Source organism: Gossypium hirsutum, chromosome A05 (genome assembly GCF_007990345.1).
Source record: "Gossypium hirsutum isolate 1008001.06 chromosome A05, Gossypium_hirsutum_v2.1, whole genome shotgun sequence".
NCBI classification, from domain to species: Eukaryota; Viridiplantae; Streptophyta; class Magnoliopsida; order Malvales; family Malvaceae; genus Gossypium; species Gossypium hirsutum.
Window position 1 is genome coordinate 79,653,750 of NC_053428.1, and position 20,885 is coordinate 79,674,634.

General features: G+C 37.1%; 1 protein-coding gene across 2 annotated transcripts; it reads left to right on the forward strand.

Moving 5' to 3' along the window:
• Positions 1-6,330: 6,330 nt before the first annotated feature.
• On the forward strand, positions 6,331-8,797 carry LOC107957300 (probable protein phosphatase 2C 25). 2 transcript variants are annotated; one of them, XM_016892804.2, is made up of 5 exons: positions 6,338-6,913; positions 7,214-7,552; positions 7,673-7,852; positions 7,965-8,116; positions 8,219-8,797. In XM_016892804.2, the coding sequence occupies exons 1-5, from the start codon at positions 6,434-6,436 to the stop codon at positions 8,223-8,225; spliced, it is 1,158 nt and encodes a 385-aa protein (XP_016748293.1). In that variant the 5' UTR covers positions 6,338-6,433; the 3' UTR covers positions 8,226-8,797. The 2 variants fall into 2 exon arrangements, with proteins under 2 accessions (XP_016748292.1, XP_016748293.1); XM_016892803.2 differs by having other exon boundaries at positions 6,331-6,913; positions 7,965-8,797.
• Positions 8,798-20,885: the final 12,088 nt, after the last annotated feature.

The window sequence follows — 20,885 nt, forward strand, 5'->3', positions numbered from 1 at the left end:
AGTTGTGAATAACTTGTGTTTTTAGTCCTACCAATACTAGAGAGAGATAGAGGAACCCTAGTTGAATTAGTAGAATACAAATAATACTTATTTAATAGAAAAACCAATCCCTTAGTTAAATTAGGAGAGAGGGGTGACTAACCGTAGTTAATTAAACTAGGATTAGTTGCCCCTTATGCTTATTATGAGGGATTTTGGGCCTCTCCTATATCAGATTCAATTATATATGCTTCTTAGACTTTTAACCTAACACTTTATAATTTAATCTAACATAATACATGTGACAGCCCTAATTTGACCCTAGTCAGAATGTGGTTTCGGGACCACAAAACCGAGTCATAAAATTTAGTTAAAATTTTATTTGCATATCTTATATGTGTGATAGTACTTGTATAAAAATTTGATGTTTTAATTTTATCTTAGGAATGTGAATTTTGCTTGAAAGGATCTAGTTGAGAGACTTAGAAAATTATGATAGGTAAATAAGTAAGGACCAAATAGTATTAAAATAGGAAAGTTTGGGTTTGCATGTCAAAGTGCCCAATTCATGTTAAGTGGCCGGCCAAGCATGGTTCCATTCCTCCAAGTTTATGTTGTTTATTATTTAATATTGGTAAGTAAATTAGAATAAATTAAAGGAAGGAATTAAAAAGGAAAAAGATGAATAAAATAAGGGAGGAAGAAGGAGTGTTCATCCTTTTCCTTGTTACAATTGCCGTGAGTAAGGAAAACAAAGGTGAAGGAAGGCTCATCTTCCATCTTCTTCATTTGCCGAAATTGAGAAAGGAAAGATTGAAAAAAAAAAGAAACCAAGGCATTCGGCCATGGCTATTTCAATGGAAAGGTATGCGTTGTGATTTTTATTCTAATTGATATTGAGATTTAGTTGATATGGGTATAGTCTAGTTAACCCATGGCAAAATTCATGGATTCATTGTTGGGAGAAAAGAATGGAAGTTGCCGTATGTATGGGTATGTATGTACTTTGGAAAGGAGATTTTTGTGTCATTGAGTTCTTGTTGTTATGTGTGTATGTGCATGAGTATTCGGCCATGCTATAGAATTCATGTTGCAAAATGATTAATGCTTAACGTGATATATAATTGTACTTGTGAATGAACTTGAGAATATCTAAATTATTGGTTGGAGGTGCCGAATGTGGTCTTGGATGAGTTTTAAAGAATAAAAATTTAGGTGACTAGAGGTCAAGGACATTCGGTCAAAGGCTTGTGTGCTAGCAAAATCGGCCTAAATGTCGTTTTGATGTGTTGAATTGAGTAAGCTAGATGTTGGAACACATAAGGATTCGACCTTCTAAAACAATAGAGATAAGTGTATGAAAGGCTAAGTTTAAGTAGTAAGGCCGAATAGGTTGTAGATAAGGCACTTGTGAGTTCTTGGCCAAGCAATTGACAAATTAAATTAGAGTTCTTGTGACGTATAATGTCAAGTCTAACTTGGTATATTTGGCCACCTAATTAAGTACATCGGTGGTGTTGAATGTAATCTTATACATTCGGCCATATGGGGTAAAAATGGGTCGAGTGTTCATGAGATGAAATTTTGTGATTTGATGAATTATAGGTGATAGTATAGATATACATATTCGGCCATCACTTGGGAGCTTATGTGATGTTGAGTTTAAAATTAGCAAGGTGATTGCCGAATGTCCAAGTATGCATATGCATGTGTGATTAGATTATTGAAAGTATGGTAATTGCATAAGGTTATTAGCCGAATAGCTAAGAACATGAGGTAGCAAGATAAAAATTTTACCATGCCGTTCCGTATGTCATAAAATCATTAAAATGTGAATACCAATATATGTAGCAAAGCGGTTGAATGAGTTAATTTATTTGTTTAAGCTCAAGATCCTAAAGGAGAGGCATCCAACAAGGGGAAATCGAAGGTCATCGAGTAGCCGACTTGGAATTATTTTACCCAACATAAGGTAAGTCACCAAGCATATATTTTGTATTGATCTAAATAGACATAATGTCTATGTAATTATGCCGAATGGAATGATAAATTTATATACATGTATGCATGTGGTGATGAAAGTGTTGAATGAAAAGAAAAGAGGTGAGATGTATTGAGTTGTTGATCTCGGCACTAAGTGTGCGGGTATAAACATTTATGATCATGAGATTGGCACTAAGTGTGCGGGTTTAAATTGTACAGCACTAAGTGTGCGAGTTTGATTATATAGCACTAAGTGTGCGAGTTGATTATATAGCACTGAGTGTGCGGACTTAATATATATTTTTGAATCACTATGGACACTAAGTGTGCGACATTATTGAGTTGATCACGGACAGCGGATCGGGTAAGTACCTTGAGTTCATGGCTAATAGGCGCTATGTTTATATTTGGAGTTGAGCTTGGTAAGTTTGAACCTATGTGACAATTATAATTGAAGTCACGTACATAAGATTTATCGTGGAATAGGTGAAAGGTCGTTTAGTTGTATGATTGTAACGAAAATAAAATGATGTATGAAAATGCCTCAAATATCCTATTGATTAGTATATGGAATGTGAATGCATGACTTGGTATGAGATTGAACCGATAGGTCTAAGGAACTATGGTATGGTTCGGTATGGATGGAGTAACTAGCCTCGTTCCATTTTGTTTCCTCTTGTGATAATGTTATTAATGGATGGTAGTGCATTGCTTATGACTTACTGAGTTATATACTCACTCGGTGTTTCCTTGTCACCTATTTTAGGTTTCTTGGACTCGTCTCTTTTTGCGTGATCGGGCCGTCATCGAAGTCATCACACCGGCTAGCAACTTTTGGTATCTTCTTTTTAGTCGGTCTAGGAGAACATTTCGGCATGTATAAGCTAATATGTTTTGTTGAAATTTGGTATGTAAACTTTTAGCCATGCGAAAATGGCATAAATGTTCGGTTGGATTTGGTTCTATAATGTTAGGTCGTAAGTCTTGGTAATTCGATTTTTATGCCATATGTCATGGTTGATTATTTTTGGTGTTAAAATTCATGATATGGCAATAGTGTAGTAGGGAGATGTTTGACAATGATTAGCCTTTGGCATGGCTAGTCATGATCATAATTTGTGATATGTATGATGAATTACTAGTTAGATCAAGGAGAAATCACGAAATAGGCATAGTTGCTTTAGTAACAGATGCTGGCAGCAGCAGTGACGTGAGATTGAAAAATCACTAAAAATAGTAGGAGTGGAATTAATTAATGAATAAATTATGTAATCGAAGCTCGATGAGTCTATTTTCATATAGAAGAAACGAAATGACCATATGAGCTGTATGTTAGGAGATAATTAAACTCTTGTGAAACAGGGCCAGAGCGATTTCTGGATTCCCTGTTCCGACTTTGGAAATTCATTATAAATTAGCCAGAGATAATTAGAAGTCATGCCATATGTGCACAGATTCCCCTTTGAGTCTAGTTTCTATAGAAACAAACGACATCAGTATTGAAGCCCTGTACAGGGAGATATCCAAGTCGTAATGCGCAAAGGTCAGTGTAGTCGATCCCTGTAACATGGGAGACTTTGACTAATAAACTGTACTAATTGGCCCGACCAAAAATTCTAGAAAAAAATATGTAGATGGGCATATGAGTCTAGTTTCGGGGAAAATTTACGGAACTGGATTTCGAGTTTCATAACTCAAGATATGATTTTTAAAGCGACTAGTACACAGATTGGCAGCTTGTCTGGGAAATTTTTTTAATAAGTGGTTTGAAGTCTGTTAACACCTCGTGTTCGACTCCGGCGACGGTCTCGGGTTCGGGGTGTTACAATACATGTTTTTCTATTTCCCAAAATAAATATTATTTATTAAATTAATTAATTTTTAATTAAATAATTTTCTCAATCCAATTCTAATTTCATTAAAGTCATGGCAATTTTACTGTAAAAGAATACATGTGAAAATATATTTAATTTCTACATTCAATTAATTTAATTTCGAACTTCAATTATTTATTTAAATAATAATTCAAAAACCTTAAATTAATACTTAGTTCATTTCCATACTTAGTGAAAAGTCGCATTCATTTTTTTTGTAACTCATTTCTCTAACTTTATCATTTCTATTCATTTTTATCCATTTTATTCTACGTGCAATTCATTTTCAGTTTCAATGAGCTATTGGGGGATCAATTGGACATATGTGATTAGGGTTCAAACGATTTATAGTTAAGTTTTAGCTTTATGACTATTAATTATAAACTCATTCAATCACAAAGTCATTCCACTATGGTATCGTGACTGAGCTCTCCCCAATTACATGTCATTACGAAAGCTACTCGATCAATGCTCATCTAATGACCTTGTCATAAGTGTATTACCCTTATAGGATATCATTAATCTCTTTGGGATAAATCCCTCCCTCAATATGATCCTATCTTATCTCATGGTAACTATTACATATTCCTTAATGAAAAGTCAATTACTATAAAATAGTAATCAAGTCATTCATCATAAAGATAAACAATTCTTGGCCACGTTTACTTTTCATCAACTATGTAATTCCAGTGAAAGGATATCATTTACCCATGTCTTGGGCTATGAATTCCACTGTTGTGAATGATGTTACATACTGCAAAAGTCATGCACCCAATGCACCAGCTTACGGTTCCTTATCTATTCGAACTCAGGCTTTTACTTACATCAAAGTGTACGAGTCATACATATATAGTTCGTCATCCACTCAGGATTTAAGTATGTCACACTATGAGCGTTACAAGTGAATAAATCCATAAACGGATTCATGGTCTATTCTTCTTTGGTCTTGTCTAATGTACTTTCAATTTTGTTAATCACATCTATGTCTATATCTTCTAGGAGTTATTCGCTCTAATGCTTGAGACAAAACATTTCCCCAATTAGACTTGATGATAGCATATTAGTCTTTCAATCACTTTGCTCATTTCTCATTAAACTAAGGACATGTTTAGGTTCATCTACTAATACAAGTTATCTTTTGATATTATGATTCAGCCATGTAATATCACTTAGTATTAGTTAAATATTAGATAATCAGTGAACTAATATTTGCTTCTATTTTGTTTTGAATGCAAAAACTATTGATGATAATATACAAAGGGTATTAATGTAATTCATGAATAATTTTATTAAATCAATCTTTTCAAAAAATTACAGGTATACAAATGAATATATTACACTTAGGGCACTAGATCCAACATCTGCCACGTAGTCCCTAAGCTGCTTTCTCATCAAGTCCAACTCAATGGTGCATATCCCTCGAGTGTTTTCTTCACACCACCTATGGACTCCTTGAGATTGTGACCCAACTTTCAAAACCCGACAACATATCCCTCGATCTACTATTTTTCCTAGTCTTCCCACAAATCTCTATTAAGATATTATGTTTTCTCCTTCTTTCTCCATTTTAATCAACACCTTCAAACACTGGCTTTGATAGCAACTATCATAGGGCTAGAACTTTAGTTTTGCAATCCGTGTGGCTTTAGGTGATTTTTTTGTTTCGAATTCGCCTAAGTCAGCCTAACTCTCGTTAAGTGAGAATTCTTGATAGAAATTCTTTAATGCACAAAAAATAAAGCAAAAGCAACTCAAAGAGAAAAGAGCAATGAAAGAACAGAAAAACCACATGGAAGCAACGCTCGCAAGGTGTTTGAGTAAATATTTTCAATAGTATTCAATTACTATAAATGATGATACAATGAGTTAATTAGAAATGAGGGAGAATGCCTCTATTTATAGTTGAGCTCCCCTAGATCCAACGGTACAGTACTTTACATTAATGGTTGAAATTTAAGTCTATCTACAATTGAGATTCTTAAAAAATTTACACAATTTTCTAAGATTATAAAATTAAATCTTATAAGATTACTTACAAAATGAAATTTTATAAAATTACAAATCTTCTAACATTAATTTCCATATTTACCATGGCATCCTTATTCTTTCTTTTTTAAGGGCTTCACTTTCTTCATATATTTCATAAATTCAAGTATGTCAAATAAATTTTATTTAATCAATTGTTTGTGTATTAACCACCAAAAACATTGTGATCTAATGCAATCAATGTTCATAATCTTCCTGAATCTCAATGTAGCTTTAATAAATACTCTTTGAATTAAGTAGAAAGCAAGAAACCATGGACTCCTAAGAAAATTGAGCCTCTACTAGCTCGAGAAAAATGAGCCATTAAAAAGCTCAAGCACGAGCCGTAGGAGTCCACTCCTGTAGGGCGCGTGCATTGACAGAATTATTTGCCAACCCCAAAATTCAAGCTCTCGATCCGTTTTATTAAAAAAGAAAAAAAGAAAAAAGGGAATCTCAATCCGTTTTCGCATCTATATATAATTTCATTTCTGTTGCCTTAGCTTTCTTTTTAACGTTTTCTCCCCATTTTCGTTAAACAACCGAGAAGCAAAAAAAGAAAAAGGGAAAAAATGCCTTGGTCTCTCACGGTCCCCTCCTCTCCAATTTTCTGCAAACCGGATGGCTCATCTTTCCCTTCATCTCCTCACATCAGCGGTTCTCATTCGCCCAAGTCTCCGTCATCCCTTCCGTTATCCTCTCCGAGTTCACCTCTTCCACTTTCATCCACCTCCGTTATGACACCGCAGTCTCCATCATCATCGTCATCGTTGAAATCTCCGTGGTCCCTTTGCATCCGGAAGCCGCCACAGTTTTCTTTGGGAACCGATGCTGCGGCGCCGGCTTCGGTTCCCAAGAGGAAGAAGCCACCTAAGATAGAGATACCGACTCCGGTGGCGGTTAAGCTGGGGTTTGCGGCGGTGACGCCCAGAGGAGAGGAGGAGGTTCAGGTTGATGGCGAAGGATATTCTGTTTATTGTAAGAGAGGGAGAAGAGGTAAAATGGAAGACCGTTACTCTGTCTCTATTGATCTTAAAGGAGATTCTAAACAGGTATTATTTCCTTATATTTTCTGCTTTTAATCGATTCTTCTGCTTTAATTCGTATTCCTTAAATGAATAGAAAATTTTAAATATATATTCCTTTTTTAAAAAAAAAAATCATGTAAGGCTAATGCTCCAAGTTCCACATCAAGAATTTCTTAGGATTCGTGACTATACGTATCCTTAAATTCATATTTACGAGATGCATTTGTAAACAAAATCGTGACACCCTTTGTGTCAAAGCGGAAAATACGTTGGTGCGGGTCTTGATGATTTAAAAAAAAAATTGAAGGCTTTGATGTTTTGCAGGCTTTCTTTGGTGTTTTTGATGGGCATGGGGGTTCTAAAGCAGCTGAATTCGTGGCAGGCAATTTAGATAAGGTCGCAATGGCGGAGGTATCGAAAAGATGTGGAGATGCAATTGAAGAAGCCATTAAAGAGGCATACTTAACCACGGACATGGATTTTCTCAAGGAAGATGTGGGTGGTGGTACCTGTTGTGTTACTGCAATGATTCACGAAGGTGATCTTGTTGTATCAAATGCCGGTGATTGCCGTGCTGTTTTGAGCCGAAACGGTGTCGCAGAGGCCTTGACTTCTGATCACCAGGTTTCGAGGCAAGATGAGAGAGCTAGAATTGAAGCTTTGGTAATCGATTATTTCTCTTTGCGTGCATTAGTTTTTGTTGCAATCCAATATAATGAAGAGTTCAAAGACAAAATTGATAATATTGAAATTAAAATTTGTGTTTTGACGTTTGATTTGTAGGGTGGTTATGTTGATTTTTGCCATGGTGTTTGGAGAATTCAAGGTTCCCTTGCTGTTTCTAGAGCAATCGGAAATAAACATCTTAAACAATGGGTAATTGCAGAACCGGAGACAAAATCGTTAAAGATTCGGCCGGAGTGTGAGTTTTTGATCCTGGCCTCAGATGGTCTTTGGAACAAGGTTTATATTTTTTACCCAAGTTGTTGATATAGTTGCTTTTGAACCTCCTTCGATCATCCGTTTCGAGTTATTATGATGGCAAATTGAACTTCTTTTTTCCTCTGATCCTTAGGTTACTAATCAAGAGGCTGTCGATTTAGTTCGGCCTTTCTGCGTAGATATTGATAAGCCTGAGCCGTTTTCTGCTTGCAAAAAACTTGCTGAGCTATCGTCATGGAGAGGCTCATTTGATGACATCAGTGTGATGATAATTCAACTAGAACGGTTTGTTTCTAGACCTGTTTAGGATGATAATTGTTTAGGCGCGATCCGTGAAAACTTTTGCTCCACCTGCAAGTCTTTGAATCTGAATTTTAAAACTTGCAGCTGTTGAGCTTGAAGATCGCTTCGGCCACGGAGACTTGCAAAATTTGCTGCACCCATTATCCTTCAGAAAATGGCCATTGGATATGGTAATGAGCCGCAGCCTGCAGCTTCAATGTTGGCGGGGTTAATGGTTTTGACATTTTCATCAAACTGATCATTTCCCCGTGCCAACATGTTCCGTGCCAACATGTTTGCTCATGATCTCGAGCTGCTTGTATTTGAGGGCCAATGGATTCCCACCACCGTGAAATCGGGACGACTTTTTGTGGTTTTGCCTTACCAGATGAATGAAATTGGGGCGGCAGTCTGCAATTTTGCCTTTTATCTGAAGAATGACTGATTAAGGATCCTCGAGTAGTTTAAGCATGAATCATTTTCACCCTCTGATCTGGTGACAGCTATTGAAGACAAAACTGGAGCACTTATGGTCAACCCTACAAGTTGACATTAACCTGCTTTTATTGTACGCCATTTTTGGGTGGGTCAAGTTTAGCAGCTGGCTTGGCTCTTTTCCATTAATATGGATGTAGGGTAGCTCAAATGATGGTTATTTTTTAATAATGATGTTATTTAAAAGTATTCATGTGGTCTAACCTTTTTTGGTTCTATTCTTGTCATCATGGGTTGAATGTTTCAACAACCAAAACATACCAGCATTTCAAAATTCATAAAAATCTTAAATGTGATCATAATATATAGAAATACATGAGTAAGATATGGTTCTTTTAATTTTCGCTTATTTCTTTCTCTTTTTTTACCCTCTGGTGAAATATCAATGTTTTAATATTTTTAATTAAAGAATTTTCCAAATTCATCATCATGTTTTAGAATTTTTAATCAAATTTGTGATAAAAACTTTAAGATATAAGATATTGACTCATTAGTTAAAATTATGTTATTTATTTGAGTTGTAAATATAACAAGGAACTACTTGTTAGTGTTTATACCTCTTCCAATATCAAATGCGGTTCTCATCACTCCTATCTTCAATTTTTCTTTAAATATTTATATTTGAATCCAAATATTGGTTGAATATCATACCTTTAGATTGATAAGTCTCGTATTTAACTTGTTTATTAAGAGTGACATTTAAATATTTTGGATTTGATGTCAGTTGTAATGTTTTTTTAAATTGAATTGATAGTCAAACGGATTGAATTATCAATTTGTCGATTCGATTAGTTTAACCAGTTCAATTAAAATATATTAAAATTTTAAAAAAATTTGATTCAATTGATTTTTTAACCAATTTAACCAGTTTAGATCGATTTCTGATCTAATCGACTCAAAATTATTCTTAGAATCAATACTTTAATTGATTCCCAATTTAATTACCGTTAAATTGAATAAATTATAAAATTGAGTTTTGACTCTCCTAAGTTTGGGTCAAACATCACTCGTACTGAAGGAGAAAATATAATTTCCTATTACTTTTTTTTTTCTTTTTATTTATCTACATTTTTGGGATTATTTAGTAACTAATGCTGGGGCTGCTTTACAATTATATAATTGATAAATCTAAAGTGAACCCAATAATGTTTTAAAGAGAACTCAATTAAAAAAAGGTTCCACGTAAAATAAAACTTAGTATTAAGTTATGACACATTCATAATTTGAATGAAAAATAATTATACAGTAAAATTATAAAAAATAACATAGAAATTAAAAATAATTTCGATTGAAATGATAAAATTGAAAGCGTGAATATTATGATAGTTTCGATTTAAAAATCTTACTTTTCTAAATTTTATATGTATTGTAAGGCATGAAAAATTGAGTTCAAAATCTCATCTCCCACCTCCTAAATTATTTATAAAAAATATTTATGTTAATTTTAAAACTGAATTCTAACCCAATTAATAAGCAGCACTAATATTTTTTTTTAAAATAAATCAGACTGGACCTTTTATTAATGAAACCAAAATCAAACAAAACAATAAAGCAGAACCAATTCTTAAAGCAAAGGCCGAAAAATAGGCCCAACAAGCAAAAGTAAAAAACTAATAGACTATTCTAGAAATGTTGTCCAATCATGATTCTTGAAGCTGGCAACCATCTGCATTTGCGTAAAAATAAAACCTTTATTTCCTTGACGGCTCCAGTACCCCGAGGAGACAACCTCATGCTTCCAAAGACAAAATCCCAATTTGCAACATCCTCTCCATCGGTTTTTGTTAAGTGATAAGTTAGGTGGTTAGTTTGTTAAGTATTTGTTGAAGAGTTGTTAAGTAGTTAGACCTCATCTTTTTTCATATAAAGAGTTGTATACACTATTCTGAAGCAAGAATAAAGCATTGACTGTGGATAAAAATGAGTCTGAACCAGTTTCTATTGAGGAGGCTCTTGCTCATCCGGACTGGTGTTTAGCGGTGCACGCAGAATATGATGCTTTAATTGCTAACTCAACTTGGGAACTTCGTCCTCTCCCTCCTAGTCGTAAAGCGATTGGCTGCAAATGGTTGTTTAAGGTCAAGACTAATCCTGATGGGTCTGTTGCTCGACAAAAAGCTCAATTAGTAGCCAAGGGCTGTTATCAGGTTCCCGGTTGTGACTTCAAGGAAACATTTAGTCCGGTTGTGAAACCAGCTACAATACGAATCATTCTGTCTATTGCTGTGACTAACGGATGGTCTCTACGACAAGTTGATGTAAATAATGCCTTCTTGAATAGAGATCTAACTGAAGAAGTTTTCATGCAGCAACCCCCGGGGTTTGTTCAGTCTGGCCCGAGTGTTGAAAGGCTTGTGTGTTGCTTGAAAAAGGCTTTATATGGCCTCCGGCAAGCCCCACGTGCCTGGTTTAACAAGTTACAAGCTAGAAGAATGGAAGAATATGCTAGAAGGAACAAAGAGAACTTTAAGGAAGAACAATAGAAAACTAATAGAGGTAATACTCTGTACAATAATTCTTGCTTCAGAATAGTGTATACAACTATTTATATGGAAAAAGATGAGGTCTAACTACTTAACAACTCTTCAACAAATACTTAACAAACTAACCACCTAACTTATCACTTAACATTCACCCAGCTTCCTCGAGTGGTAACACCCGAAGAAAATTACGGAAAAGACTAAACAGAGACACTGATAATGGCTTGGTAAGAACGTCTGCCACTTGGTCACAAGCTGTAACTTCATCAACAACCAAGTCGCCACTAGCCACCTTCTCACCAACAAAAAACAAGTCAAGCTCAACATGTTTGAACTTGGAGTGAAGAACCGGATTAGCTGCAACAGCCACAGCACTAGAATTATCGCACCAGACAATCAGTAGATCAACGGACTTGACATGCAACTCTGCTAATAGCGAGACGAGCCAAGTAATATCACTAGTGGCTGCCGCAAGACTGCGATATTCAGCTTCAGCCGTAGAGCGAGAAACAATCGACTGCTTTTTAGAACACCATGAAATAGGGGTATGACCAAAATAGACACAGTACCCTGTAGTGGACCTCCGGTCATCAAAATCAAGGCCCCAATTCGCATCAGCATAACCGACCAAAGAGAGGCGATCGGATCGGCGAAAAAGCAGCCCATGAGAAAGAGTACCACGTAGATATCGCAAAATTCATTTTAACGCCACCATATGAGAAGTAGTAGGCGCATGCATGAACTGACACACTCGATTAACAACATACGCGATGTCGGGTCGAGTTAGAACAATATACTGAAGTGCTCCCGCAAGACTGCGATATTCAGTTGGATCAGCCAGAAGTTCACCCTCATCTTTAGACAACATAGAGGAACTCACCATAGGCGTATAAACACTTTTGGCGTTAGACATATGACCCCGGTCAAGAAGCTCTCGAATGTATTTGTGCTGAGATAAGTGAAGACCACCAGAAGAAGTCCGGCTAACTTCGACTCCCAAAAAATAATGGAGTTCACCCATATCTTTCAAAGCGAACTCATTATGTAGATGCTGAACAAAACAATTAATTTCGTCAGATGAATTGCCAGTGATAACAATGTCATCGACATAGACAAGCACATAAAGCATAAATTTGGAGGACACTCTGACAAATAAAGAAGCATCCGACTTAGAAAGAACAAACCCAACAGACGCCAGAAACTGTTGTAACTTGTTAAACCAGGCACGTGGGGCTTGCCGGAGGCCATATAAAGCCTTTTTCAAGTAACACACAAGCCTTTCACCATTCGGACCAGACTGAACAAACCCCGGGGGTTGCTGCATGAAAACTTCTTCAGTTAGATCTCTATTCAAGAAGGCATTATTTACATCAACTTGTCGTAGAGACCACCCGTTAGTCACAGCAATAGACAGAATGATTCGTATTGTAGCTGGTTTCAAAACCGGACTAAATGTTTCCTTGAAGTCACAACCGGGAACCTGAGAACAGCCCTTGGCTACTAATCGGGCTTTTCGTCGAGCAACAGACACATCAGGATTGGTCTTGACCTTAAACAACCATTTGCAACCAATCGCTTTACGACTAGGAGGGAGAGGACGAAGTTCCTAGGTTGAGTTAGCAATTAAAGTATCATATTCCGCGTGCACCGCTAAACACCAGTCCGGATAAGCAAGAGTGTCCTCAACAGAAACTGGCTCAGACTCACTTTTATCCACAGTCAATGCTTTAGGTTTAAACACCCCAGCCTTAGATCGAGTAACCATAGCATGAGTATTAGTGGTTGAAATAGCAGGAACATAGACTTGAGAAGGAGGAGATAGAACACTACTAGAAGAAGGATGAGTAAATCGGGAACTAGACCCTGATGCAGACACTGGGCTGACGAGAAGAGTTGGTTGAGAATCAGACGGAGTAGAGGGAGACAGCACAGGAGTCTGACTGGTCGAAGTAACCGCAGTGTCGACCACTTTCCTTGACTCTGTAGAAGACACAGAGCGCATAACAAGGACATATGTAGTAGTACATGGAGAAACCAGATCACCAGAAGTCGAAGGAACAGGAAACAAGAATCGAGACTCATCAAACACAACATGGCGAGAGACAATAATCTTACCATTAGGTGTTAGATAATAATAGCCCTTATGTTGCGAACTATACCCAAGAAAAGTAGACGGTTGTGAGCGAAAATCAAGCTTATGAGAAACAAAAGGTCGTAAATACGGAAAACAACAGCAGCCAAATACCCGAAGATGATCATAGGTTGGACTATGGCCAAACAAACTTTGATATGGAGAATTACCCTTCAGAACTGGAGTAGGAAGACGATTGATGAGATGAACCACACTACAAAAAGTATATCCCCAATAGGTCATAGGTAAATTAGCTTGGGCCAGAAGAGTAAGACCGGTTTCCACAATATGACAATGTTTACACTCAGCAACACCATTTTGTTCTGAGGTGTGAGGACAAGTAAGACGATGAAGAATCCCATGATCAACCAATACAGAAGCAAACGCACGAAACTCTCCACCCCAATCACTCTGAAACTTCTTTATAGTCTTCCCAAACTTAGTAAGTATCATTTTCTGAAACTGTAGAAAACACTTCACCGCTTGTGATTTTCGTTTTAACAAATAAACCTAGGTAAACCTACTACTCATATCAATGAATGAGACATAATACAAGTTACCTTCACAAGAGACAGAAGCAGGTCCCCACAAATCAGAAATAACTAATTCAAATAACTCGGTATATTCAGTATGAGAGTGGGAAAAGGGCCCTTTCTGACACGCCATACAAACATGATCAAGACATTTTTTATTGAAAGTAATCTGACACTGATCAAGAACAGTCTTTACAATAGTAGAAGAAGGATGACCAAGTCTTTTATGCCACAAAGTAAAAACATTATCACCCGTAGAGCAATCTTGAACTGCAGCGTTGTAAGCAGATGGACGGAGAGCAACTGACTCTGCAACAAAATGATAAAACCCATCACGAACTTGGCCCCGCAGCAAGATTTCCTGTGTCTGGATGTCCTTAATCACACAATAAGATGGATGAAACTCAAAGAAAATATTATTTTCAGTCGCAAACTTAGAGACAGACAACAAATTCTTCCGGATGGTTGGAACACATAAAACATTCGACAAATGAAGCATTTTCTTTTGTGTAGGTATAACAGTATTCCCAATAAAAGAAACCTTAGTAGAAGCTCCATTACCCATAATAAGAGACGAGTTACCTGAATACATATTGGAGGTATAAAGATTAGAAGCATTTTGACACACATGGTGAGTAGCCCCAGAATCTGGACACCACGACGTGCTCCCAACCGGTAATGGCATATACGAATAAGTGTTATGAAAATTCGAACCATAATCAGTGGCATCAGAATAGTCAGAGGCTCGCAAACCAGAAACTTGGGGGGGTATTCCAACAAATAGAGATGAATCGTATTGAGACGAATCAACATTGAACACACGGGCACGCAGTTTTGTCCGCCACGGAACTTCAGGCGCAGTGGACGACACATGTGGACTAAAATGCACGTAATTAGCATTGGGCCTGAAAGAGTAATGCCCATCTTCCAAACGAGGCCTCACAAAATTATTTGGCCCAAAATTAGGACCTACGCTATTCGGCCCACGCACAGGAGCAGTCACGCCCTTGTCAACCTCACCAAGGCACTAGCCCATAGGAGAACACCCAACCTGGCCACCAATATTCGCATAAGGCATAGCAATAGGTGTCCTAGAATTATTTAGCCCAAATGCCACAGGTGGCCCACGTGGAGTCATATTATCCACCCCCAAAATCAGTTTATCAAAAATGGGCAGAGAACCATTTTGACTAGCATGACAATTTTGACCAGCATGACAATTTTGATCAGCATTATAATTTTGACCAGCATTGTAATTTTGACCAGTAGTGTAATTTTGACTAGAATTATAACTTCCACCATAGCCATGAAACATACCAGAAACCAGCCCACCTTGTTGCGCTACAACCGGCGATGGTTCCTCTCGATGATACCGGTAATAACAATGCTGGGCGACATGCCCATACGGACTACAAATTTGACACTGCAATCGAGGACGAAAACCACAGCCACAACCACGGATCGACGAACGGCCACCACGAGAAACTCCATCTTCTAAGAGTGATGGTGATCCTTCAACATAGTGAGTAGCAGCCACCACATCTTAAACCGATCGACTCTGTCGAGTCTCACACTCAAGTAAAGTATCAACAAGTCGTTGAAAAGGCAACGGAGCCGACGAGAGAGAGGCCGACGACACAACTCCCTCAAAATCAGAAGAAAGACCCGCAAGTAACACGGCCGATCGTTTTGCCTCCGGAATCGGAGAGCCAGACGCTGCAAGAAGCGCACATAAACCTTTAATCTTATCAACGTAGGAGCGAACAGATAAGCTACCTTTCTTGAGCGAATGAAGCTCATGTAGAGTTGAGATTGCTTCGTGCTCGTGTCAGCCACAAACAAGCTAGACGCCATGATCCACACATCGCTCGTAGTCTGGACGTCCGTAAAGGTGGACAAAAACGAAGGATGAATGGTAGAAAGGAGCCATGAAGTAAGAAGATTGTCTTGTTGAGTAAAAACCGAGGCCGCCATATTTGAAGTAAAAGATCCATCGGGAGCTTGAACGAATCTCGTCGGAGCAGCCAAAGAACCATCAAGAAAGCCAAGCAAATCATAGCCAGCTAGGAAAAAACGTACCTGTTGTTGCCACTGAACAAACGATCCTTCATCAAGTTTAACAACCTCATGTCGAGGAAACGAAGCAACAACCCGGTCACCAGTAAAAATAGAACCTCCAGGTTCCACAGAGTCAGAGTCAGCGGAATGCGTGACAGCCATGCTCAAGACTCACCGAGCGACTGATACCATGCTAGAAGAATAGAAGAATATGCTAGAAGGAACAAAGAGAACTTTAAGGAAGAACGATAGAAAACTAATAGAGGTAATACTCTGTACAATAATTCTTGCTTCAGAATAGTGTATACAACTCTTTATATGGAAAAAGATGAGGTCTAACTACTTAACAACTCTTCAACAAATACTTAACAAACTAACCACCTAACTTATCACTTAACAGTTTTGCTCCTCCCCATCCCTCAGTTAGGCTCCCTCTTTCTTTGTCTGCTAGGGCATAAAGAATCCACTGCATAAAGAGGTATCAGTCTTTCCAAGTACATTTCTTCTTCACGCTTTAAGCATTCTGTTGCTATGAAATGTGTTATCTGATTCGATGATCTTTGAGTATACTTTAACTGAATGGTTTGAAAATTTGTTGCTAATTGCTTGATTTCTCTGATGTAAGCCCTGATTTTTTATTTATCCTCATTGTTAGACTAACATTTCTTGATAATTACTAACGCATCTCCTTCTATTTCAACCTTCCTCGCTCCCAGTTGGATCCTCAATCTCACTGCATGAGTGCATGCACAAGCCTCAGTAGCAAAATGGGATGCAGTCGCCTCTTCCAAAGTTACTTGCGAGGCTAGAACCTCGCCTCTGTCATTACGACCAACCATTCCCAATGTTGATCGGAAAATTTCACGATTATAGGCCGTGTCGAATTTAATGCGAAGAAATCCAGACTCCGGAGGCCTCCAAGTCACACATAGAATCTATTTTGTAAGTTTTCTCACCCCCAACTCTTCAAATTCCCTGATACATCTAACAGTCTACTCAGCTATTCCTCTGCTTGAAATGCTTCTGCGTTCGTGGATTTTCCTATTTCTTTCAGTCCAGATAACCCATGTCGTACAACAAAATAGGTGGCACTGATAGCTCAAGGCTTTACGAAACACCCAAGTAAGCCAATCTCAAATTTCTAGATTTACTTCCGACCTACTCAAGATTTAAGTGTTTCCATGCTTCAATTAAAACAGGACACTCTCTAAACACATGGCCACCCCTCTTTCGCACCGTGGACAGATTGTATTGACTCAAAGCCTTCTGTATTGTAAGTTAGATAGGAATGGTAGAAAATTCCAGCAAATTTTCCATAATATAATTTTTGTTTGGCAGTCTCCCCCATTTTACCATGACTTTTCTGCCACCAAAATTTGGCAGTAATATTTTCCAAATCTCTATAAAGCAATTTCGACAACAAAAAACACATCATAGAATAAGTCGGAATGGCTTATAAAAAAACTTTGATAAACACCTCCTTCCCCCCTTGAGACAAAAAGCGAGTGCTCCAATTATCAATCTTTTGCTTGACCCTATCTTTAAAAATCTGAAAAGCTAGTCACTTTAGTTGTCCCACTGTATTTAGAAGTCCAAAATAGCTCCCTGGGTCATTTGAAACCCTTACACATAAGGTTTTACTTTCGCTAGTGTTCATGCTAAAGAAAACCGTAGACATATCACAATTGATACATTGACTAGAGCATCTTTCATATTCTTTAAGGACCTCTCTTAAAACTTAAGCTCCCTTATTATTTGCTTACAAATAAGAAACAACCATTAGCAAAAAGCAAATGAAAGATTTGTTGTTCCCCTCGACTTACCTTGGCCTTTTAAATTGACCTTCACTCAAAGGTAATTTCATTAGGACAGAGAGTCCTTTGTGGTTCCCCTCGACCTACCTTAACCCTTTTAATTGACCTTCACTCAAAGCTAATTTCATTAAGACAAAGAATCATTCACTACAAATCAAGAAAAGAAAAGGGCTCAAAGGGTCCTTTTGTCGTAGCCCTCTGCTTAATTTAAAATCCTTCCCTACCTACTCATTAATGATCATTGAATACTAAATTGAGGATATATATCGTATAATCAGATTTATCCACGGCAAAGAAAACCCTATTATCTCTATCATAACTCAAAGAAAGCCCTACTTCACTCTATCATATGATTTGCTCATATCTAGCTTTAATGCCATAAATTCTTTTTGACCAACTCATTTATATTTAAAAGAATGTAAAACCTCATATGCTAGAAGCACATTATCATAAATCAATCTTCCTAGCACGAATGCATTTTGAGCATTATCAATGCAATCATTAAGCACTCTTTGAAACCTATTAGATATTGCTTTTGCTATCAACTTGTAAATCACCGTAATAAACTAATAGGCTGAAAGTTTTTTAGATGCATCATATATTGAACTTTAGGGATTAAAACAATGTTTGTGGAATTTAAGAAATCCAATGTTATACCTTCATTCATCGCCTTTAAATAGAGATCAATAATGTCCGTCCCCACAATATGTCAACATTGTTGAAAAAATAGAGCCAAAAAATTGTCATCACCTGAGGCTTTTGTTGGTCCTATCCCTTTCAATGCAACCATTATCTTATCCATAATATATCGTGCCATCAACATTTAATTGGTTTCATCCAAAATACACCTTTTGACTCCCTCTAAAATATGATTTGTATCCCCCATTCCATTTGTCGTGGAAAGCTCTTGGAAATAAGAACAAGCAACTTTTTCCATCTCAATTACCTCTGCAGTTATCCTTCCATCCTCATACTGCAATCCCCCAATTATGTTTGCTCTTCGACGTTACGAAGTAAAATTATGAAAAAAAATCATGTTCTTATCACTTAGTCTTAACCAATTAGCTCTAACCCTCTGCTCCCAAAAAATTTCATCTCTGTCAATTTATGAATTTAATTGGATTGTCGTATCAATTAGTTATTCAAGACTCTCATCATCGTGTTCCTTCTCTAGCAACTCCCCCAATTTATTCGTCAGTTCTCTCTTAATCCCAACCTCCTTCCTCTTGATTAATTTCACCCACTCTACTAAACCTTTCTTCACTTGCTCCAACTTACTCCATGCATCTCCAAAAGCTTTTGCCCATAAACCCACCAAGCTTCAAATAGGAATCTTTTCAATTTATTATTCAACCCCTTCTACTCTATAAGAATAATGAGAGAACAATGATCAGAATACGATTATGGGAGATGTAGAACCCTCATATTAGGAAATAAAGTCATCATCCCATCATTTGCCATACTTCTATCCAACCGTTCTCTTATGTTTGTTTCCGGCAAATTCTCCTTTTCCCAAGTAAACCATGGTCTAGAATATCCTACATCGACCAATTGACATTCTTTTAAAACCGTCTGAAATAACTCTATTCTTCTCTTATCCCTTGGTAATCCTTTCTTTTTTTCAAAATAATACATAATTTTGTTAAAGTCGCCACACAACATCCATGGAAGATTCTACGAAGAACCCAAAGTTTTAGAACACTCCAAGCATGAACTCTTCCACTAGCATAAGGAGCCTTATAAAACCTAGTAAATCTTCAATGTCTGTTATATTCTAACTCTTGAACTTAGCCCGTGGACTCTCCAACTCACGAACATTTCAACATAAAAGTTTCATTGCGACTAGTCAACTTGCCACTTAGCAGCCATCAATAAAATATGAGTTTTCCTTACTGGTCTTTCCTTTCTTACTACAATTGAGTTTTCCCCTCTAGAAATATCATAATTCCTAATCTCCTGACGAGGCATTTCCTTACCTTCTCCACTGTCAATCAGTGTCTCTTTCCCATCATAGTCCATATCATTTTGCCCCCAAAATGGGTATCAGGTCCAAAAACGTTTTAAGACCCCTTTGATCACCATTCCTACTTTTATTCCCTAAATTTGACTGTTTATTATTACTCTCATTCCCTTGCCAAACCTCTTCCTCACCAGCCAAATACTACTCATCACAGCAGCACGTTTTAATAGTGCTCTGAGAGAAAGATCCCAACCTATATCAACCAACTCTTGCCTCTTTGACATTCGGATCTGACAAAGAATCATTATGACCAAGTTGGGCACAATAGAAACAAAACAAAGTTCTCTCATATTTAAAACTCACATAAGTATAATTTTTGAAATCAAATGTAAGTCTTTTTTTTCTCTTCAGAGGCTTCCTAACATCCAACTAGACTCTGTTATGAAAAAGATTCCTCACTCCCCTATTTATGCTTTACAAGTCGTGCTCCAAAAATTTTCCTCTAAAATCCCTCAATTGCCTTGCAATCGTCTCAGAGAAATACCTTACTAGTAGCTTGTGAACTTGAACCCAAAAGTTAACAAAAAATAAAAGGACCTTTTTTGGATCTTCCCCTTTCTCAAACCGATGAAACACTAAAAGATGATTGTTGAAAGTCTAAGGCGTTCCAAAAAAAAAAACTCTGTTCCAGATTCATCTTATGAAAAAGCCTAAAAAGAAACTTTTTATCCCTTATATCTAATCTAAATCCCTCGAACTGGGTGCCACACATTGGCCATAGTACTTTTCATCTTCGGAAAGTGAACAAAGTGAACAATACTAATTGTTAGGAAATAACTGACCAAACTATAGTCGTTCACCGCCAATTGAGATCCAAAATCTTTTCTCACCAAGATAACATCATCCTCCCCATCCTTCAATGATAAACTCGCCAACTCATCATCCATAATGGAATACCTCTAATCACAAACAGATCAATTGCACCACTAGCAAAACCTGTCGCCATTAACCTTGAAAAGAAAACCTAAAAAATAAAACTAAAAGGGAAAACCTTAAACGTAAGCTAGCTAAAGAAGCAGAAAGATATGTGCTGATAAAGTAGAATTTTTTAAATAGCACTACTATTAATTTTAGGGTAAATTACACCAACAGTTACTCAACTTTGGGGTAGCTGACAAAACAGTCACCTAATTTTCATTTCAGTCACTCTAACTTTGAAAAAATAACAAAACGGTCATTTTAACCATTTTTCGTTACAGACATAACGGAAAAATGACATGACATTTAATGGTAGTAAGCTG

Bases quoted from the DNA above. Each gene is read 5' to 3' on its own strand.
- LOC107957300 (XM_016892803.2), top strand. From the start codon at position 6,434: ATGCCTTGGTCTCTCACGGTCCCCTCCTCTCCAATTTTCTGCAAACCG. The intron at 6,914-7,213 runs GTATTATTTCCT...GATGTTTTGCAG, and splicing joins TTAAAGGAGATTCTAAACAG to GCTTTCTTTGGTGTTTTTGA. The intron at 7,553-7,672 runs GTAATCGATTAT...TTTGATTTGTAG, and splicing joins GAGCTAGAATTGAAGCTTTG to GGTGGTTATGTTGATTTTTG.